The sequence below is a fragment of the Panthera pardus genome, unplaced genomic scaffold (genome assembly GCF_024362965.1).
Source record: "Panthera pardus isolate Hobbes unplaced genomic scaffold, ASM2436296v1 HiC_scaffold_12, whole genome shotgun sequence".
NCBI lineage: Eukaryota > Metazoa > Chordata > Mammalia > Carnivora > Felidae > Panthera > Panthera pardus.
Genome location: NW_026526677.1, coordinates 5582358 through 5602400, shown reverse-complemented (window position 1 = coordinate 5602400; position 20043 = coordinate 5582358). Strand labels below are relative to the sequence as shown.

The window sequence follows — 20043 nt, the reverse complement described above, 5'->3', positions numbered from 1 at the left end:
AAGGGCCAAGAGGACTCTGGTTGATCAGGCCAGGAGGAATAAGACCTGTTGAGGGCACAGACAGAGGAGGCAGCTGGCCTAGTGGCAGCCATCCAGGCCCAGTGGTCTCCTCCAGGCGCATTGCACTGGAGTAGGGACAAGTTTCCTGGTCTGTCTGTTTCTTCCCACTTGGGTACTGAGGTGACTGAATTTTCATTCTATATATCTTTGAAGGGCAGGGATTTCTAGAGTGGACTAGTGCTGAAGTTCTCCTTATCCCAAGTTCTTAAACTAGGGGTTCTTAAACATTTTCTCTTCACTGACGACAGTGGAGGCAGTAGTGGTGGTGTTTGCCTCCCTGCCACAGCAGGTAGGGGGACAGATGCCTCATTTTATCTTTTTTAAGTTTATTTATTTTGAGAGAGAGGGAGAGAGCACATGTGTGCACACAAGTTGGAGAGGGGCAGGGGGTGGGGGGGAGGGAGAGAATCCCCAGCAGACTCCATGCTGTGAACACAGAGCCTGACGCAGGGCCCGAACCCACGAACCATGAGATCATGACCTGAACCGAAACCAAGAGTCAGATGCTTGACTGACTGAGCCACCCGGGTGCCCCAGGTGGCTGTACGTTAGTATTGCCTTCTTGCATTGTAAAAACCAAAAGCCAGCACCCACAAGGTAGTCATTCTCTTCCAACCACGGTGCCCTATGAATGTAGAGGAAAGGGAGCAGGCTTGTTGCTGAGGGACAGAAACCATCTCCTTGAGGAAAATGTGAACCACTGCTCACTGATCCCTAGTGGAACACTGGTGCAGCCTCATCACGGCGGCGTCATGGTGGCCCCAGAGGGAGACAAGTGGCGTAGGATGAGGTCGTGGACCTTTATGGAATGTCAGCTTCACTGAACCAAAATTCTTTTTCATCCAGAGTAGATTCCTTTGGAGCAGTGTGGTTCCTCAGAGGTTCTCATTCTCTGCTTTATATTCCATGCAGTTGGTCTCTAAGGGTAGGGTAGGGTGCTGAGTGGAAGAAGCAGCCTGGTGGAGTCCAGCTCAGACACCAGTGGAGCTAAAAGTGGTGTTTACTTCTGTCAGATTCTGTGTTCTAGTTTAAATGGTATATGTAGACTGCTTTTCTTCTACCACAGGCATCTCTCTTCTATCAAAAGCATCTCCTGGGTGAAGGAGTTAAATTAGAGATAGAACTAAAAACGGTCAGATTGCATAGGGGTAAAGTTGTGGCCTCTTTAAAGCGTGTCTTTATCCAGGGAATTATAATCCAGAAATTGGGGCAAGAGATGAATAAGGTGGGCTGTGGAATCGTGCAGCCCAAATTTGGATCTCACTCCTCTATACTTGAACACAGACCTTTTTGTCACAGGTAGATTTCCCAAGTGACCTATTTTAAGGGTTTTGTTCTGTAATCAGCTTTCTCAGCACAGACTTGAGCTCGGTTGCTGATCCAGGCAGATTGCAGACTAGACTCTGAGGAGGTGACCACCCTGTAGCATGCAGGTACCCCTTTCCCCATAGACGAGCGGTGATCTGTCTTTTCTCTAGTCTCCTGAGAGCAGTAGTGAGGCTCACCCCGTAAATGTAGAGGGTTTTGGAGAAAGCACTGATGTGGCTTTTTGGGGGCCTGTTTTGCAGAAGCGGAAAATGGAAGAGAGCGATGAAGAATCCGTGCAAGCCAAAGTCCTGCGGCCCCTGCGGAGCTGCGACGAGCCCCTCACGCCCCCCGCCTCACTCACCCACTTCTATGCTACAGCTCATCCATGACCCGGTTTCCCCTCGGGGTATGGTGACTCGGTCATCCCCTGGGGCTGGCCCCAGCGACCACCACAGTGCCAGCCGGGATGAGCGCTTCAAACGGCGGCAGTTGCTGCGGCTGCAGGCCACAGAGCGCACCATGGTACGGGAAAAGGAGAACAATCCCAGCGGCAAAAAGGAGCTGTCTGAAGTTGAGAAAGCCAAGATCCGGGGATCGTACCTCACTGTCACGCTACAGAGGCCCACCAAAGAGCTCCACGGGACATCCATTGTGCCCAAGCTGCAGGCCATCACGGCCTCCTCTGCCAACCTTCGCCATTCCCCCCGCGTGCTAGTACAGCACTGCCCAGCCCGAACCCCCCAGCGTGGGGATGAGGAGGGGCTGGGGGGAGAGGAGGAGGAAGAGGAGGAGGAGGAGGAGGAAGATGACAGTGCAGAGGAGGGGGGTGCAGCCAGGCTGAATGGCCGGGGCAGTTGGGCTCAGGATGGAGACGAAAGCTGGATGCAGCGGGAGGTCTGGATGTCTGTCTTCCGCTACCTCAGCCGCAGAGAACTTTGTGAATGTATGCGAGTGTGCAAGACGTGGTATAAATGGTGAGCAGGGATACAGGGATCAGGAATAGGGGTATGGGAGCAGGTGGCAGGTTTTCCATAAGAGAACTGCATGCGTCCTGGCATCTGGAGGCTTGCTGGGTCTTAAAGGATTGAATCCACTCTGTCTGTTCCCTAGACAGTGGGTCCTGTTATATTTGTGGCCAGTCGTGCCTATAGGTGTGGCCCTTCAGGGGAATGTGGCCCTTTGCTTCCTCTCCCTGCTCCGACCTTTCCCATCTCTCTTTTTACTGAACATATGAAACTGATCTGGGGGATGGATTTATATAGTTTGTGCTGAAACTTCAGTCCACGGAGCTGCGACAGTTTTCCCCCTCAAGTAAGCTGCACTCATCACCCATCTGTTGAGAGCCTGTGATGATGTGATAGTCACTGTTATTGGTGACACACATGACTGCTTTTAAGCCCCTGCCTCAATTACCTCTCCATCTAATGAAAGGGGTGGACATGCTTTTCAAAAAATTTGAATGTTTCCACAGTTTTCCAGTTGTTTGTTCTTATCCCAATAAGACCTACCATTTCTTCTCAAAAGGGTGATGCTTGGACCACTGGCATTACCTGGGGTCATGTTAGAAACGCAGATTCTCAGGGTCCGTTTCAATATGGCCTGAGTCAGAGCTTTGGGGGTGGAGCCAAGCAAACTGTTTTTAACGCTTTTTCCAGGGGCTTCTGATACACTGCTCTATCATAAGCAGCTTGTTTCTGCCATAGAAGTCTTATGTGCCACTGGTGAAATATTTTCAGTCTTTAAATAAAGACCTCATTCTTTACAAACACTAGTTTTATTTCCCAAATCTGAATTAATATGTGATCTACCCAAATTCTCCTAATATTTTCTCTTTGTAGAGCTAGTGGGCCTGCCTGGCTCTATTCCTCAGTTTCCAGGCTGAGCCACATAAGACTGCCATTATGTGCTGTCTCCCCTTCCCCTGCCAACCAGACTCTGAGCCGGGCTGGGAGGCAGGGGCTGTAAAATATTAAACAGAAGCCTGCATGTTGCAGTGCTATTTGTGGCCTGTGGACTGTAGATTGCAGTGGAAAGGCAGGCCTTTCGCTTTCAGTTCTGGTCTGGACTGGACCAGAGAATATAAAGATAGCCCTGAGGCAAAAACGCAAGATGGGAAGAAGACTCTCCAGGCCTGATAATAAAGAGCCTCTTTCTGCCTGATACAGTAGTGGGCTCTTTCTAGAGCTTAAAGGAGGACTGACTGTAGATATGCTGAGGAACGCCTGCATCTCAGGCAGCTGGGTATGACTGACAAAGGAGAGAATGAAGGCAAGCCTAAGGCTTCAGGCAGCAGGAAGTCAATTTTTTAAATAATTCCTTATGTACACTTTGGGGAGCCATACCATTTTAATGCACATGAGAGAGTATAGTATACTGTTTGTCATGTGTTCCTAACCACTGCGCTGTATTCCCAGCCCTTCCAAAGTAAATCAGTGAACTGGTCAAGTTGCCTACTACTTAACCTGTAGGGCTGCCATAGAGGACAGGCCCTTTTGTCTGAGGATTGAAAAAACAAAAACAAACAAAAAAAAACCCAGCAGGGCATGATCCTTGTCTGCTTATAGAAGAACCTGGGGAGGGTGACACTCCAGGTGCTCTGTGTTTTCTAGAAGCCTGCAGTACCCTTTGATGGGAGCTCCTCTGACAAGGAGTATCACATTGACGGCTAGTGTTCTCTCCTTCTGTCACAGGTGCTGCGACAAGAGACTTTGGACAAAAATTGACTTGAGTAGGTGTAAGGCTATTGTACCCCAGGCCCTCAGTGGCATCATCAAGAGGCAACCAGTTAGCCTGGACCTCAGTTGGACCAACATCTCCAAAAAACAACTGACGTGGCTCGTCAATAGACTGCCAGGTGAGCAGGCAGGGAAAGCTGAGTTACAGGCAGTGCTTAAAACTGCTTTAGGGCAATTTAGGGCAACAGTCCCATTCCATTGTTGTCTTTCTGCTTAACAAGGGATTCACCCAGGGCCACCTTAACTGCCAGTCCCCAGGCGGCACCCCAGACTAGCTGGACTAGCCAATCATTGCCCCGGACAATGAAGAGAATGGGTCTTCTCAACACAACCACTGAAGAGATTTGAGTAAGATGTTGCCATGATCAGCCCCTTAGAATGCTTTGTTCCCCTCAGCATTTTGAGGTCTTGGGAAGACAGTGTCTCGCATACTACATTGCTCCTGTAGGAACGAAGTAATTGGTTTTACCACCAAAGCTAGAAGATGTCATATAGGAGACCATAGGAATTTTTGAACTGGATTTCTAGACTGAGAATCCATTTTACCGTGGTCACATCGGCTCGTCGTTGAGGCTTTGGATGTGCTGATTGCATGTCTGTTTCTTCCCGCTGCAGGACTGAAAGACCTCCTCCTAGCGGGCTGTTCCTGGTCTGCAGTCTCTGCCCTCAGCACCTCCAGCTGCCCCCTTCTCAGGACCCTTGATCTTCGGTGGGCAGTGGGAATCAAGGACCCTCAAATTCGGGACTTGCTGACTCCACCGGCTGATAAACCAGGTGTGCTCTGGGCCTGACTTCTCTGTGGTCACCTGAGGGTAGCTTTGTCTTTCGACAGACTTTGTCCTCAGAAACTAAAAAAGTGTTACAAATGATGCTGTGGATGAGTGCAAATGGAGAACAGAGCAATGGACTCAAGGTTAGCTATTTACAGCCAGTTACCTGCCTGCAGATAAAGGAGGGACTACTCCGTCTCAGGGGTATTGGAGTTTGGGGCCCAGAGAGTATAATCCTGAGGAAGGCCGGGAAGGCTTCATGGTTGAGGTGGAACATTGAAAGCTGTTTGCATTATGGTCTAAAAAAGTGTGGGAGTGTGGAAAGGGGTGGAGCATTCCACACATACCCTTTTGCTCTATAAGTGAGGCATAATCTAGCAGCTGGGAAGAAAGAAAACGTGTCTGGTTTCCTAGAAACTGCCCCCACACACTGCTCACTACAGGCAGGGCTGGGTGTGGGCAGTTCGCTCAACCGCTGCAAGAAGGCCTGGCCAGGAAGGAGCTGAAGCTGCCTGAGGCTTTGGAGCTGGACCAGAGTTAAGAGTTTTGACCTAGGTTCTTTTCTGTGCAGGTCAGGACAATCGCAGCAAGCTCCGGAACATGACTGACTTCCGGCTGGCAGGCCTTGACATCACAGACGCCACACTTCGCCTCATCATTCGCCACATGCCCCTCCTTTCTCGACTCGACCTCAGTCACTGCAGCCACCTGACAGATCAGTCCTCCAATCTGCTCACCGCTGTCGGGTCTTCCACTCGCTACTCCCTCACAGAGCTCAACATGGCAGGTATGCTGCTGTGATGTTTCATGACAGACGGTACCCCGTGCCTCCTGGAGGGCCCAGCCCTCCCTGGAACTTGACCAGTAAAACAATGAACTTGGGTCTGTTGACCGAACTGTGTTAACTCGTTTCCTCACACCTGAACAAGGACATTGATTTCTCGCTCTCTGTTTTAACCGATGGGGGTGGAGGCCCAAGTAGTTGTCAGATGCCTAAGGTCATGGCCAACTGCCAGCCACAGCCTGGTCAGCTTTGCAGTGCAGGGAGTGAGGCATCGGGGGGCACTTCCCGTCTCTGAGCCAGGTAGTTACAAGATACAGAGGGCTTTTGCTGAGCATTTTAAAGGAAAGAGCTGGGGAATCGAGCGGCAGAGTCAGGCGCCTGTGGCAGTATGTACCCAGCATCGTCCTCGTTGTCACTTTCCCCACAGGTTGCAATAAATTGACAGACCAGACCCTGATCTACCTACGGCGCATCGCCAATGTCACCTTGATTGACCTTCGAGGATGTAAGCAGATCACTCGAAAAGCCTGCGAGCACTTCATCTCAGACTTGTCCATCAACAGTCTCTACTGCCTGTCTGACGAGAAGCTGATACAGAAGATCAGCTAAAACACACACAGCCCAGACTGAACAGGAAACCGATCTTCCCCTGACTCCCCAGCCAGGAGAGCCTCTCTCCCCGACCCTGCACGGGCTCTGAGGCCAGCGTCACACTCCCTCTCTGCTCTCCTGTCCCTTGAGCCCTTTCCCTACAGGCTGGGCAGAGAGGGTGGTAGACACCAGGCTTACCTGCCTGCTCCTCTCCCTCCTAAGGAGAAAGGAGTAGCAAGCAAATTGATCCGAATCCGAGGGGAAAGCACAGGCTCTGTGCTGTCAAGGTGCCTGCTCGCTTGCTCGCCTGCCCGCCCGCCCGCTCACTCACCGGCCAGGAGGCCAGGCTCTCAGTTTGGGGTGTCTGTGCAGCCGTCATCTGTGCTGGGCCCTGGGGCCCTTCTCCCCATCCGTGGTCCCCAGCCGTGCCTGGTTCTGAGCAAATTTCCAGGGAAGAAAGCGGCCCTGTCTCCATGGCCAGGTTCTCCTTGTGGTGTCCAGTGCGTGTCTCTCCTCTACCACACTCTCCCCGCGTATGCAGGAGGGGCCGGCAGCAGCCCCGGGAAGGCTAGACCCGTGCCGATCATACTGGTGCTGTTGAGGTGTCTAAAACCTCTCATCCGTGTCCACGCTCTCCCCCTCCCTGTAGCTTGATCCTGTCCGATGCTCGTGGTGGTTCACGTAATGAGGTTACCCCACCCCAGACTTGCCCGCTAGTCTCTACGAGGTCCTTGTTGCACTTATTGGGGTTGAAGCTCTTCAGAGGAGCCGGAACTGTGTACCCCAGGGACACCCCCATTTTATTGCTTCCTAGGCAGATTCTGAGACAGGCACCATCTCCTTGTTCCCCTCCCTCGTTAGCCTCCCACTGCCCTTTCCACATGTTCCTCCTTCCTGCCTGGACAGGACTTTCCCAGGATGCGTGTCCTCAGAGGGAGCAGCCGATATCCCCCGGCTGGGGAGAGCAGAGAGCTGGGCTCGGTCCCACCTGCCTCCCAGCAGGCTCTGGGTCTCCAGTGGGTGTAGCCCCCAGAGCCCAGGCCTGTGTTTAGCCCCAGTGGCTCACTGATCTGGCACCTTGTGGGGGGGAGGGGGGTCCTGCTTTGAAGCCAGTCACCTGCCCTCTGCCTGCAGCCGTGGAAGGGGGTGTGCATGTGCCTCTGTGTGTGTGGCTGAGTGTATTACACGTGTGTGTGGAGGGAGGGAGGGAGGGGAGCATGGTGTCTCCCACCCCACCGCCCTGTGTTGAGCCCCATCAGCTGCCCCCTTTTACTTTGCATTGAACGGCCTGTCCAAAGATCCTCTCTCTAGGGCAGCAGAGAGCTTTTTGCACTTTAAAAAAAAAAAAGGAAAGAAAGGTCGGAATTTCTTTTGGGTCAATATTTAAGTGTGTGAGGAGATGCTCAATAGCAGCAGCCTGTGGCAAGAGCTTATAAAGGACGGATGCGGATTTGCACTCTGCTCCCCACCTGTGAGGATAGCGATAGCACAACCTTGCCCCGCCTTCTCGTCCTCCGGCCCCTCCCTTCCTGGCCCCTTTCCTGCAGCCCAGCCTCAGGCTCGCCTCCTCCCAAAACCCTCCGGGGGGAGGAAACCCTACAGGGGAGGGGGAGGGGACGGAGCCCAGGCCCCGGGGGTCTGAAACGTGAGCCACCTTGAGGAGAGACGCCAACTGCACACTCGCCACTTCCAAAGCAATAGAGGCAGAGGGGCCCCCTCTTTGCCACCTAGCCCAGCTTTGACCCTGGCATTGACTGGCCTCCTGAGAGAAAACTGGGTCCTGGTAAGGGGTGGCATTGTGTCTGTTTCTTCCAATCTGCTGATTCTCTTGGCTGCTCCTTAAAAGCAGCAGTCTGCTCCCACGACCCTCTGCCCCTTCCATCGGTCTCCAGGCCCCAGTAACCTGGGGCTGAAACTTTGAGGAAATGCCAGTGACTTATTCCAGAGTGCCTCAGTTAGGGGAACTTCTCTGTAAAGAACCCTGGGTATTGAGCAAAAACCTTATTAATATTATTGTTAATGACCTATAATTGGAAGCTTCCTGCCTTTTTTTGGTTGCTCCTGTGGAAAGTACTGAAAAGATTGTTTTGTTTTGTTGTCTTTTTATAAAAGGGGAGGTGGAGAGACCCCCTCAGAGCAGGGATTGTGCCGGGAGAGTGCCTCTGACTTTGGGACATTTCATCCACAGAAATTTCCAAGCTGATGGTTTGGGTTTTTTGGGGTTTTGGTTTTAATTTTGGTTTGTTTTTGGTTTGGAAAAACAAGCATTTTTACCGTGCACGTAAATTGGTCAGCAGGAAAGGGAGCCCAGGAGTGGCAGCAGTTGGACCTATGCCCTTGCCGGGTTTCCTTTATCTCTGGGACTGGAAGGGGGCAAACGGTTTTTAGAGGTGAGGGTTGGTCCGTGTGGAGGACAGAAATGTCTCTGGGGACAGAGGATCCCGGGAGTCCCATCGCATTTCCTGCAATCTGCTCTGAGATGTGGCCTTGCCAGGAGAGCCTGCCCTCCTCAGACCGCAGGGCCAGACACCCCGCCTCCATCTTTCCGAGCACCGGGGCGAAAAACCACAAAGGAAAGGAAGAAAATTTATATATATATAATATAAAATCACTTGGTGATTAAAAAAATAACTGCTCCATAAATAAAACTCCTAAAGTCACTATGTTTAAAGGGTTTGGTTGTGTTTTTTTGTTTTTCGGAGAAATATTGTAAATATATATTTTTTGTTGCTGATTTAGAGTCAATCTCCAATGTTGTGCTAAAAAATTTAAATTAAATGTAAGCATTAAGGGGGCAAGTCCTGCTATCTCATTTGACACATGGGGGTTATTTTGGGCCAGGGAAGGAGGGAACCTAGTTGGACTTTTGTTTTCTAAACGTTCTCCACTATTGGTTTTAGAAAGAGCAAGGACCTCTTTCCTCTGACACGTGGGAATGGGAGATATTTGTGTAATAAAATTTTTAAAAGACAAAAAAAGAAATAGACTCCGATGGGAAATATTTTGATTTGGGTTTGGGGGGTTGTTTTTTTTGTTTTTTTTTTTTTGGGGGGGGGTTGTTTTGCTTTTTTAATAAAAAGGTTTTAAAAACAAAAACAAAACCAAAACCTTTTCTGCCTTGGTGTGTGTGTGCGTGAAAGAGAAGGTCGTGCAGGCTCTGGTGCTGGAGGCCAAGGTTGCCTGCTTCATTCCTCTGAGCAGAAGCAGCAGAACTGCTATGCGCCTGTAGTACTTGCCTTTTTCTTTTTTTTCTTCTATGACAGCATTACTTGCTTCTAGAAACACCATGATACTTTACTTCATCAAGGTGAACTTTCTGATGGATGTGAAAATGTTAAGTGTGATTGCCTGATCCCCTGCAGTCCCCCTTCCTCTCCCACGGTGCTGTCCTGAGAAGGCCTGGGGATTTCTAATCTTGCCATCTCTGGAGATTCGAGGCCAACCTCCATCCACTAAAGCTGCAGAACAGGCCCTTCGACACTGCCTGCTCAAGGTCACCGAGCAAGGTCTGGGCCAGACAGGCTCCAGTCAGCATTTGTCCCACTGCATCCTGCTCCTTCTCATCGCTTGGCTTGTTGAGTACGAGCTCGCGGCCTTTAGCCAGTGTGCCAGGTGCTGCCAGCCGACTGCCTCCTCGCCCCGATTGTGGCATCTCAGGAGAGCTGAACCCCCATCTGGGAAGTCCTTCCTCCCACCGCTATCTTCAAGGGAGTGGGGAGTCCCTGCCCATCCTATTCCCAAGCTGACAGTTAATGACCATCTACAATTCTGCACATTCTAGAAAAGGACAGGGTCTTGGACAAGGAGCTGATTTCATGTCGGTTTCCTGAGGACGGATATGGATGTGGCCATGTTTGGATGTTGCCAGAGCCGGGGGAGGAACGGTGTCAGTTTTGCGTCCTAGCCATCTCAGAAACCCATCTGCCTCTCGCTTATCTCATCTCTGCCACCCTACTCAAAGCCACCATTGTCTGGAACCTTGACCACAGCATGAGCCTCCCAGCCTCCACTCCAACCCCTGTCCTCCACGTTGCAGCCAGAACATTTTCCTTAAAAGACCGATTTGACTACTTTGATTAAAACCCATTTAGTGTGTTTCTCAGGATAAAGGCCTCAGTTTCCTCACTCAACACTCAACATTTGCCCTTCCTTCTCCTCTCCACCCATACCTAACTATTCAGTCCACCCTCCTTGGGCCTTTGCCGTTCCCTCAGCTGGTGCACCTGCCTCAGTTTATCTGCTACTTCCTCTGGGAAGCCACCGTCCCTCCTGTTCAAGACTGGGTCATGTGCTCCCACAGTACCCTACTAGCTTTGGGGATGCAGAGGTCATCTCCCCAGCTAGCCGGGAAGCTCCACGAGGACAGAGAGGAGTCTGCGTTGCTCACATCGTCCACGGTGGCTGGTGCAGAGCTTGGCACCTAATAGGTGACGTTCCCAAGAGCTCGGATCCCCAGAGGCCCATCCCTCCCCGGTGCAGTCCATCCGTTGCCGTGTTCTCGAACTTCACTTTTTCCGTTACCTCATACATCTTTATACATCTTTACCCTTCTTTCACGTGCTAATGCCACTAGCCTCTTCGGGGGGGGGGGGGGGGGTGGCTCTATCCAATATAGCCCGCATTCATCTATGAATTAATCTTCCTCAGATGCACACAAAAAACTTATGTAATCCTCCAGGGTCATATCTAAACTCAGTAAACTCATCCTGCTACTGGCATCTGTAAAATGGGAAGCACCATGGTTGGCACACGGTAGGTGCTTCTAAGAGACCTTGAACGACAACTTGTGTTTAAAATGTTCTACCCTCTGGGCGCCCGGATGGCTCAGTCGGTTAAGCTTCCAACTCTTGGTTTCCCCTCAGGTCACCATCTCGTGGTTCATGGGGTGGAGCCCCACATCAGGGTCTGCTGACAGCATGGAACCTGCTGAGGATTCTGTCTCCCTCTCTCTCTGCCCCTCCCCTGCTCGCTCGTTCTCTGTCCCAAAAGAATAAACGTTAAAAAAAAAAAAAAAAAGATGTGCTACCCTCACTGCAACTATGAAAATCTTCCTTCGAACATCTCTTCTTCCAGAAGCCCTTCCCATTTCCCCTCCGATCAAAAAGGATTAACCTGGACATTCTGTGCCTTTGGCAGGCAATAAGAGTGTAGTAAAAACAGCTGGCACCTAGTGGGCCTTACTATGTGTTGGCCGCTGTTCTAAGCACTTACACGTAGTTACTCCTATAATCCTCACAGCAAGCGTACCATTATCGTCATTTTATTTTTTTTTTAATTTATTTGAGAGAAGACAGGGCATGTGTGTGTGCACGTGCGCACACTCAAGAGGAGGAGTGGGGGGGGGCGGGCGGCAGAGAGAGAGGGAGAGAGAGAGTCCCAAGCAGGCTCGGCAGTGTCAGCGCAGAGCCCCACGTGGGGCTCAGTCTCAGGAACCATGAGGTCATGAGCTGAGCTGAAATCAAGAGTCGGACGCTTAAACAACTGAGCCGGGTACCCAGGCACCCCTATCCTCATTTTAAAGGTGAGCAACTGGGTTATGGATATTGAACAACTTAGCTGAAGTGTCTTGGCTAATAAAACCAACCTTCAGACCAGCCCCTGAGTCAGTCCTATCCACCTAGTTCCCTGGCCTCTCTGTGTACACATGATGCCATTTCATTCTCACACCCCAGCCCAGGGGACAGGTGTCCTCATTCTATGCATGACAAAGCCAAAACTCAAGAGGTGAAGTGAGGGCCCTGGGGTCAGCAGCAAAGCTGGGATGTATGTGAACACTGGGCCAGAGACTACTGCCTTTGCTGCAGCTCTCCCGTGCCCCTCTGAGCATCCACCCCTCTTCCGTGGCTCCTCGAACTCCTTGGGGGGGGGGGGGGACGGGGGTTAGCCTTAAGTAGCTCAACACACCCTCATCTGTACCAGGAATGGTGGGATAAGGGCATTTACTGAGCGTAATGAAAGGTGGGTGTATGGGAGGGGGAGGCAGGACTGACCCCATGGGTAAGTGACCTACACTGTTACAGGGCCCTGTACTCAGGACCCCCACACTCGGTTCCTCAGTTTAATGTTCTGCCATTGCCATCTTGAATTCTTTTTATAATGTTTATTTTTGAGAGAGAGAGAGAGAGAGAGAGAGAGAGAGAGAGGATCTGAAGCAGGCTCCTCGCTCACGGCGCAGGGCTCGAACTCACAAACCCTGAGATCATGACCCAAGCTGAAGTTGGACACTTAACAGACTGAGCCACCCAGGCGTCCCTTTTTTTTAAAACCTTGAAATCTTTTGTTTTCGAGAGAGAGAGAGAGAGCATGAACAGGGGAGGAGCAGAGAGAGAGGGAGACACAGAATCCGAAGCAGACTTCAGGCTCTAGGCTGTCAGCACAGAGCCCGACATGGGGCTCCAACCCATGACCCGTGAGATCACGACCTGAGCCGAAGTTGGACGCTTAACCGACTGAGCGTCCCTTTTTCTTTCTTCCTTCCTTCCTTTCCCTACTTTCTTCTTTCTTTCTTTCTCTTTCTCTGTCCCTTTTTCATTCTTTCTCCCTTTCTCTTTCTCTCTCCCATTTTCCTTCCTTCCTTCTTTCTTCCTTCCTTTCTTTCTATCTTGAAATCTTAATAATTTTTAAACAAGGGGCCCCGCATTTCATTTGCACTATAGGTACAGGTATATAGCTAGTCAGGGGGCGGAGGAGGAGGAACAATCCTAGCTCTCCTCCTCCCTCCCAGGCCAGTTCTGTGCTAAGTGCCATTGGGGAGGCAACAGAGTAGGCCTGGCAGTTGCTGGCTGGGGAGACCCGTCCTACCTCCACCTTTCCAGGTACCCAGGCCTGGAAGGAAAAGCTCAGAGCTGACACCCTAGTGGGCAGGAAAGTGAGAGCAGGCACCTGAGTTTGCTCTCAGCCTAGTGCTGTGACCCAGTTTCTGCCTCTGCCAAATACCCATTCCAGAGAGTTACAGCGGACAGGAAGGTCCAGCTGCCGTCCCCCCCAGAGTGTGTCATGAGAGTGCGAAGATGGCAAAACAGAAGGAACAGAAGCAGAAAGAGACACAGAGGGAAAACACCCCCAAATGATCCAGAAAAGGAAAGGCAGAGAAAGAGGGAGAGAAAGGGAAAGGGAAGAAAAGAAATGAGAGAAAAGAGGCCACAGAGGATGCCTAGAGGGAGATCCAAGTGAGGTCCAAATACTCCACATGTGACAATGACCACTCAGCAAGCCATTTCCCCGAGCGCACCACTGCACGCACTGCAACTTCGTTAATCCTCAAAGCAATCCCGTGAGGTCAGGCTGGGAGGGCAAGGCTCTTAAGTAACTGGCCTGGGGCACCCGGCCAGGGCACTACGAGGTGACACTAGCATTCGACCCCAAGGCTTTTCCACACACATCCTCCCTTTCCCGGACACCGCAAGTCCCGCTGGCCACAGCGTGGAGATGACGGGGGTCAGCGTGGCCGCGCTTCGGACACTTACACGCGGGCCAGACGCGTCCAGGGACAAACGCGCTCGGCGCGGTCACGGCGTGCTTCAGCGCCAGGAGGAGCAGGGGACGCCGGCGCGCACGCGCGCTAGAGAAGGACGGGTGCGCGGCGCCGCCGAGGCCGGGGAGGGGCGGGGCCACAGGGCGGGTGGGGCGGGGCCACAGGCGGGGGCGGGGCCACAGGCCGGGGCGGGGGCGGGGCCACAGGCCGGGGCGGGGTGCGGCGGGGTGGGGCGGGGTGGGGCGGGGCGGGGCCACTGGCCGAGGCCAAATCCGGGCTAAGGCTCTGAGGCGGAAAAGGAGGCTGGGCAGGGGCAGTGCGAGACTGTATGGCCTTCCCGAGGGTTCCACGGAGAGGCGCTGCTCGGGAAAGCGGGTCGCGCGGAGCCAGCTGTCTGGAAGCCCGGCCCCGGATTGTGAGCCGGTGCCTGGGGGCCAAGGGGCCACGAAGGGCCTTAGACGGTGCGGGAGGAAGCATAGGACCTGCGTCCTGGAGATGTGGAGCCTCCCATATAAGAGAGCCCTTTCCTTCCTCAGGGTCTTCGTACTTCCTGTTCCACATAACTGAAAAGCTCTTTTCCCTGCCCCGAACGAAGCTGTTTTCCTTCCATCCTTGTGGCTCCAGCAAAAACGCCCTTCCTCAGAAGTTTCCCTGACTTTACCTAAGAAGCCTTCTGGCTTTTATAATAATTTGTCACCCGCTGAATGAGATCATCTGGGCTCTATCGACAGTGCCCTGCACACAGTGAGAACCCAGTAAATGTCAGTGGTTATTATTCTGTGTAATTTGCCTGTAAGGTCATTGTTTGTCTCTCCCTACGTTGGATCCTCAAGGTCAAGTACCAGTGCCTAGCATGTAGCAGGAGCTCAATAAATATTGTTGGCTGAGTGAGTGAATGAAGCGAACTCCTGGCAGCCCAGCCAGAGCCTGGCACTGTCTAAGCTCTGGACATCAGAGAGGTAGCCGTCCCTGTTAGGCGGGAGTTTCTCCTGGTCAATCCCGACACTCCTGGTGAGGTCAGGGAGGCCCCAAGTTTATCCTCCCGGATCTTCAAAGCCTAGGAGGCCCCAGCAAGAAGGAACTTGCACTCCTGGGTCTTGGCACATGTCAGTCCTCACCCCAACCTCACTCATGCTCACATGTACACGAGCTCATGACTTTCCCCATCTCTCCCCTGCCCTCCCTGACGCTCTTCCAACCCTTCCCCTGTCTTCTTCTGAGCACCCCACCTCCTTACATTGTAGCTCTCACCAGCTTAAGTGGAGGTATACATTTAGAGGTCTTCGCTACTGGACTGGGCCACCACTGAATCTTGTCTCTCCTTGTGACTCTAACTTTGTGCCACACACCATGCTAGGTGTGAGGAATGAACAGTGACCACAACGAACCACCCAGGGAGAGCCCTCTGAGAACCTCTCAACCACAAGATACAGGGGTGAGCAGGAGCCTTCTTTGTCGGAAAGGAGGGAAGGGGCACTTCAGGCAAGGGGAATTCTGAAGTCAAAACCCCAGAGGTGGAAATGAACTTAGCGTGGTGTGGCGACAGAGGGAAGACCAGACCGACCAGAGACCAAGAGGCAAGGGGAAGGGAAACGGAATAGAGTGAGAGAGGCAGGCTGGGGCAAGACGGTGTAGGTCTTACAGGCCCTGGAGGGTGGGGGTGTCTATTCTTAGTACAGAAGCAGTCACAGGAGGTGGGGTTGGATTTAGGCCTAGAAGAGGGGCAGGAAGCCCAGTGAGGAGGCCGGTGCAGGTGTCAGCACCAGGCAGGAGGTGGTGGGACTTGGATGAGACTTAGCGGGGTGCAGTGGAAGGACTCAGGGTATACTTCGGAGACAGACACGCCAGGTAGTCAACAGGACAGGCCTCATGACAGCGTGAGGATACATGGGGGCGGGGGCAGGCAAGGGAAGAGAGGAATCAAGGATGACTCCCAAGTGTTTGGAAGAAGGAGGAACCACAATTGGGATGGGTAGGTGGGAGGGGAGCAGGTTGGACGGGCTGGGGGGTGGGGGTGGGGTGGGGAGCAGGAGCTCCGTGTGGGATGCTTTAAGTTTGCAATACCCATTAGTCATCTGGGAGAGATGCCATGTGATGGTGTCGTCTGTGGGTCTGCCAGCTGGGCAGAGATGGGGTTCCGCTTCTCCTTCACCCCCAGCATCCCAGCTGGAGGTTGCCATGGTCTGGGCACCGGGCAAAGGCTTAAGAGAAAGAATGACTGCGGTGCCTGGGTGGCTCAGTCAGTCAAGCATCTGACTCTTGATTTTCAGCTCAAGTCATGAGATTGAGTACCACATCGGTCACTGCACTGACAGCACGGAGCCTGCTTGGGATTCTCTCTCTGTCCCTCTGTCTGTCTGTCTCTCTCAAAATAAATAAATAAATATTAAAAAAAAAAAAGAAATTTAAAAAAAGACGAAAAGAACAAATTTACAATCAACCTTCCCTCAACCACTAGAGGGCAGCATCACCCCCCAAACCTGCCTCTCCAGGGCCAGGACGCACCTCAACCTCTTCCCACCCAGGGCTCCAGAAGCTGCTTTCTGGGGTTTCAGGATTTAGTGAGGGCTGCCCTGGAGGCTGGCTTTCTCTCAAAGGATCCCGGCTTCAGGCCTGCTGGGGATGTGGGTTGGGCCTGAGCAGGGGTAGCGTAGGGTTTTCAGCCGGGGAGGAGAAGGTAGGGCCACCTCCTGGAGCAGGTGGCTGGCCTTTCAGAACCCACAGGGATTCTAGTCTGACAAGTTCATCAGAAAGAACTGACGTATGTATGTATTTTTAAAAGTAACTTCTACATCCACCATGGGGCTTGAACATACAACCCGGAGATCAAGAGTGGCAGGGTGCCTGTGTGGCTCAGTCGGTTAAGCATCTGACTTCAGCTCAGGTTGTGATCTCACGATTTGTGAGTTCAAGCCCCGCATCCAGCTCTCTTCTGTCAGCATGGAGCCCACTTTGGATCCTCTGTCCTCCTCTCTCTGTGCCTCCCCCACTGCTCTCTCTCTCTCTCAAAAATAAACATTAAATAAACATTAAATTTTTATTTATTAAAAATAAAAATTAAATAAAAGGGGGGGCTGCAACTGAGCCATGTAGCTGCCCCCTCAGGAAGAATTTTTAAAATAGGGGCTGGGGCCCCCCGGGTGGCTCAGTCAGTCGAGCATCCAACTCTTGATTTTGGCTCAGGTCATGATCTCACAGTTCATGAGCCGAGCCCCACATCAGGCTCGCTGCTGTCACCCCCCCCCTCAAAAAATAAACACTAGGGGCGCCTGGGTGGTGCAGTCGGTTAAGCGTCCGACTTCAGCCAGGTCATGATCTCGCGGTCCGTGAGTTCGAGCCCCGCGCCAGGCTCTGGGCTGATGGCTCGGAGCCTGGAGCCTGTTTCCGATTCTGTGTCTCCCTCTCTCTCTCTGCCCCTCCCCCGTTCATGCTCTGTCTCTCTCTGTCCCCAAAATAAATAAAAAACGTTGAAAAAATAAAAAATAAAAAAATAAAAAATAAACACTAAAGTAAAACTAAACTAAACTAAACTAAAATAGGGGCTGTTCCAGAAAACCCAGGCCAGTGTGTGGCTGTAGTCAGTCCTGGAGAGTTGAAGAGTCAGGTGGGGTAGGAGGAGGGGAGGCCAGAGGCCTCCTGTGAGGCATCCTTGTGTGTCTCTGGCCCTGTTCTGCCCCCAAACTCTATATGCCTCGTTGGGCTGAGGAGCTCATTCATTCAGTCCCTCATTCATTGATCGAACAGACTATGCCCTTCTGGGTCAGGTCCTTGGTGGGCCCTGGGGCAAAAGATGAACTAGGAGCATCAGTTACACTTGGAGACTGTATGTACGTTGTTTTTTCTTTTTTCCGTCAGCATATCCAACATCAGGATGCCTTTTCCAATTGATACAAACATTTAATAAAGCTTCACCCTCCCACCCCCTTCAAAAACTTGATACATTTCGCAATTGATGATGTTTTCAAATCAAGGAAATGGGTGCTAAGAACACAATTGGAGATGTACACAGTTTGGGGTCAGGGAGGCTGGAGGAGGTGGGTCTTTTCTTAAAAGGATGCGCAGGAGTCGGCCAGGGAAGAAGGCCCACAGAGCGCTTCTGGACACGGGAAAGAACAATGGCACAAAGGTGAGAACGGGCGGGTGGGCAGGTGCAGAGAATGGTGGCAGTACAAGCAGGAGAGGGGGGCAGGGTCCAGTCATCCCCGTTCCTTGACTTAAGGAACTTGCTCACCTGATCTGCTTTGAGTAGAGGTGGGGGTGGGGGGGTTGCCTAGAGCACCCAACCCCCATCCGCCACTCTCAGCAGATCCCAAAGTCCTTAGTAACTCCATCAGGTCTAGATTTGGGAGAGGCGTCTCTGGTCAGGGCCTGCATCAGGGTAGCAGCCATGGGGATCCTGAGAAGGGGACAAGTTTAAGAAGATTCTCAGGCCAGGGGCGCCTGGGTGGCTCAGTCGGTTAAGCGTCCGACTTCGGCTCAGGTCATGATCTCACGGTTCTTGGGTTCAAGCCCCACGTCGGGCTCTGTGCCGACAGCTCAGAGCCTGGAGCCTGCTTTGGATTCTGTGTCTCCCTCTCTCTCTGCTCCTCCCCCACTCATGCTCTGTCTCTCTCTCAAAAATAAATAAACATTAAAAAAATAAAAAAAAGAAGAAGAAGATGATGATTCTCAGGCCAGACAAGAGAGTGTGGCGAGAGACTCGGCCAGGGGACGAGGGAGTTGTTGAGGATGATGATACCTGGAGTTCTGACTCGGGGACCTGGGTGGATGGTAGTGTTGCCCACTGAGAAGGGACCTTGCTATTCCTGAGGTGCTCTGGTGCTGATCTCAGACGGTAGCCTAAGAAATGCACAGAGAGGGGCTGAGGGGGCTCTGCTTTGCCAGAGGGTTCTGGTTACTGGCCTGAGGTTCATAAACTGGCATGAGGCAGGCTTGAGTCCCATGTGCCTGGGGACTAGGAAGGGATCTTGTCACCTTAGAAAACAGAGAGAGGCTCTATAGAGATAGAGGGCACTGCTTTGAGACACATGGACCTTCCTTCCCCACCCTGAGTGTTCTCAGTACAGTGAATTTCCCTTACCAGGCACCACTGAGACTCCTGTGTCCTCCTAGGCCGAGAGAGGTTTGATCCCACGTTGTAGAATCATGATGATTCCATTAGATTCCATAGATGGGATGGGGTGCAGGCCAAGCACAAGCTGGTCCAGGGAGGGTGGAGGTTGGTGCAGGGTCCTTTATCCTCAGTGGAAATCCTTGGTCAAGAGTTGGGTCTAGAACAGAAGGGGTGGGGACTGGAGCTAGCGTAGACCTGGAGCCTGACTGCACTTGTCAAGTCCCAAGTTCATGGTGACCTGTTAAGTGTTCTAGGTCTAGATTGGGTCCCTGGTTGCATTGGATGTCCTGGTCCTGGGTCCATGTTGACAGTGAGTTGTTGTTGTTACTTTGTTTTGTTTGTTTGTTTGTTTGTTTGTTTGTTTTGAAAGAGAGAGAGAGAGAACAGAGGGAAAGGGAGAGAGAGAATCTTAAGCAGGCTCCACACCCAGCTCAGAGCCCCATGCGGGACTCAGTCTCACAACCGTAAGATCATGACCTGAGCCGAAATCAAGAGTAGGACGCTTAACCCACTGAGCCACCCAGGCACTCCCATGTTCAGAGTTCTTGATATTGGGTCTGGGTCTGGGGTTCGAATCAAGGTTGGAGTTAGTAACCAGGATGGGACCAGTGTTTGAGATCATGGTCCTAACACTATATCTGGGGTCCTGGGGAGGGGGGGGTCTGGGGTCAGTGTCAAGGTCTGGGTGTGGAGAGAGCCACAGGGCTGTGATCTCGGGTCACAGAGTCTAATGCAGTGGTCTAAGGCAGTGGTCCGAGGTCCAGTCCTGGGGTCCTACTTGGAGGCCGGGCTCGGGAATGTCGTCCAGGACTAATATCAGGTCAGACACTTCCACCAAGATCCAGAAGTCAGCGGTTACGTCCAGCGTCTGAGGTCCAAGTCCTCGAGATCATGTTCTGAGGTGCCAGTCTGGCGTGAGGGCCACGGTCTGTTGTGGATTCTGAGGTCCGAGTTAGGATCCGAGCTGTGGTCAAGGGGTGGGTCCGGGGTCTTCTTCGGTCCCGGGTCCCGCGGCGAGTTCCAGGTCTGGGGTCAAGGGCCACGGCCCAGGCCCGGGGCGGGGTCAGGGTCGGGTCTGGGAAGGAGTCCGCGCGGCCAAGGGGGGTCAGGCTCGGGCCAGCCCGCGCGGCCTCCAGGGGGCGCCGCCGCCCGCCCGCCCGCCCGCCCGCCCGGCCCCTCGCGGGCTCGCTGGCGCTGTGCGCGGCAGG

At 52.6% G+C, this 20043-nt stretch overlaps 1 protein-coding gene across 1 annotated transcript in view; it reads left to right on the top strand.

Annotated features, from left to right (window-relative positions):
- The window catches only part of KDM2A (lysine demethylase 2A), an 83361-nt gene extending 74315 nt beyond the window's left edge, over positions 1-9046 (top strand). Inside the window, 6 exon segments of the mRNA XM_019415135.2 lie at positions 1629-1712; positions 1714-2342; positions 4059-4222; positions 4719-4877; positions 5445-5660; positions 6085-9046. Coding sequence (XP_019270680.1) covers positions 1629-1712; positions 1714-2342; positions 4059-4222; positions 4719-4877; positions 5445-5660; positions 6085-6266 — 1434 coding nt within the window. The 3' untranslated portion in view covers positions 6267-9046.
- The last annotated feature ends 10997 nt before the right edge of the window (positions 9047-20043 follow it).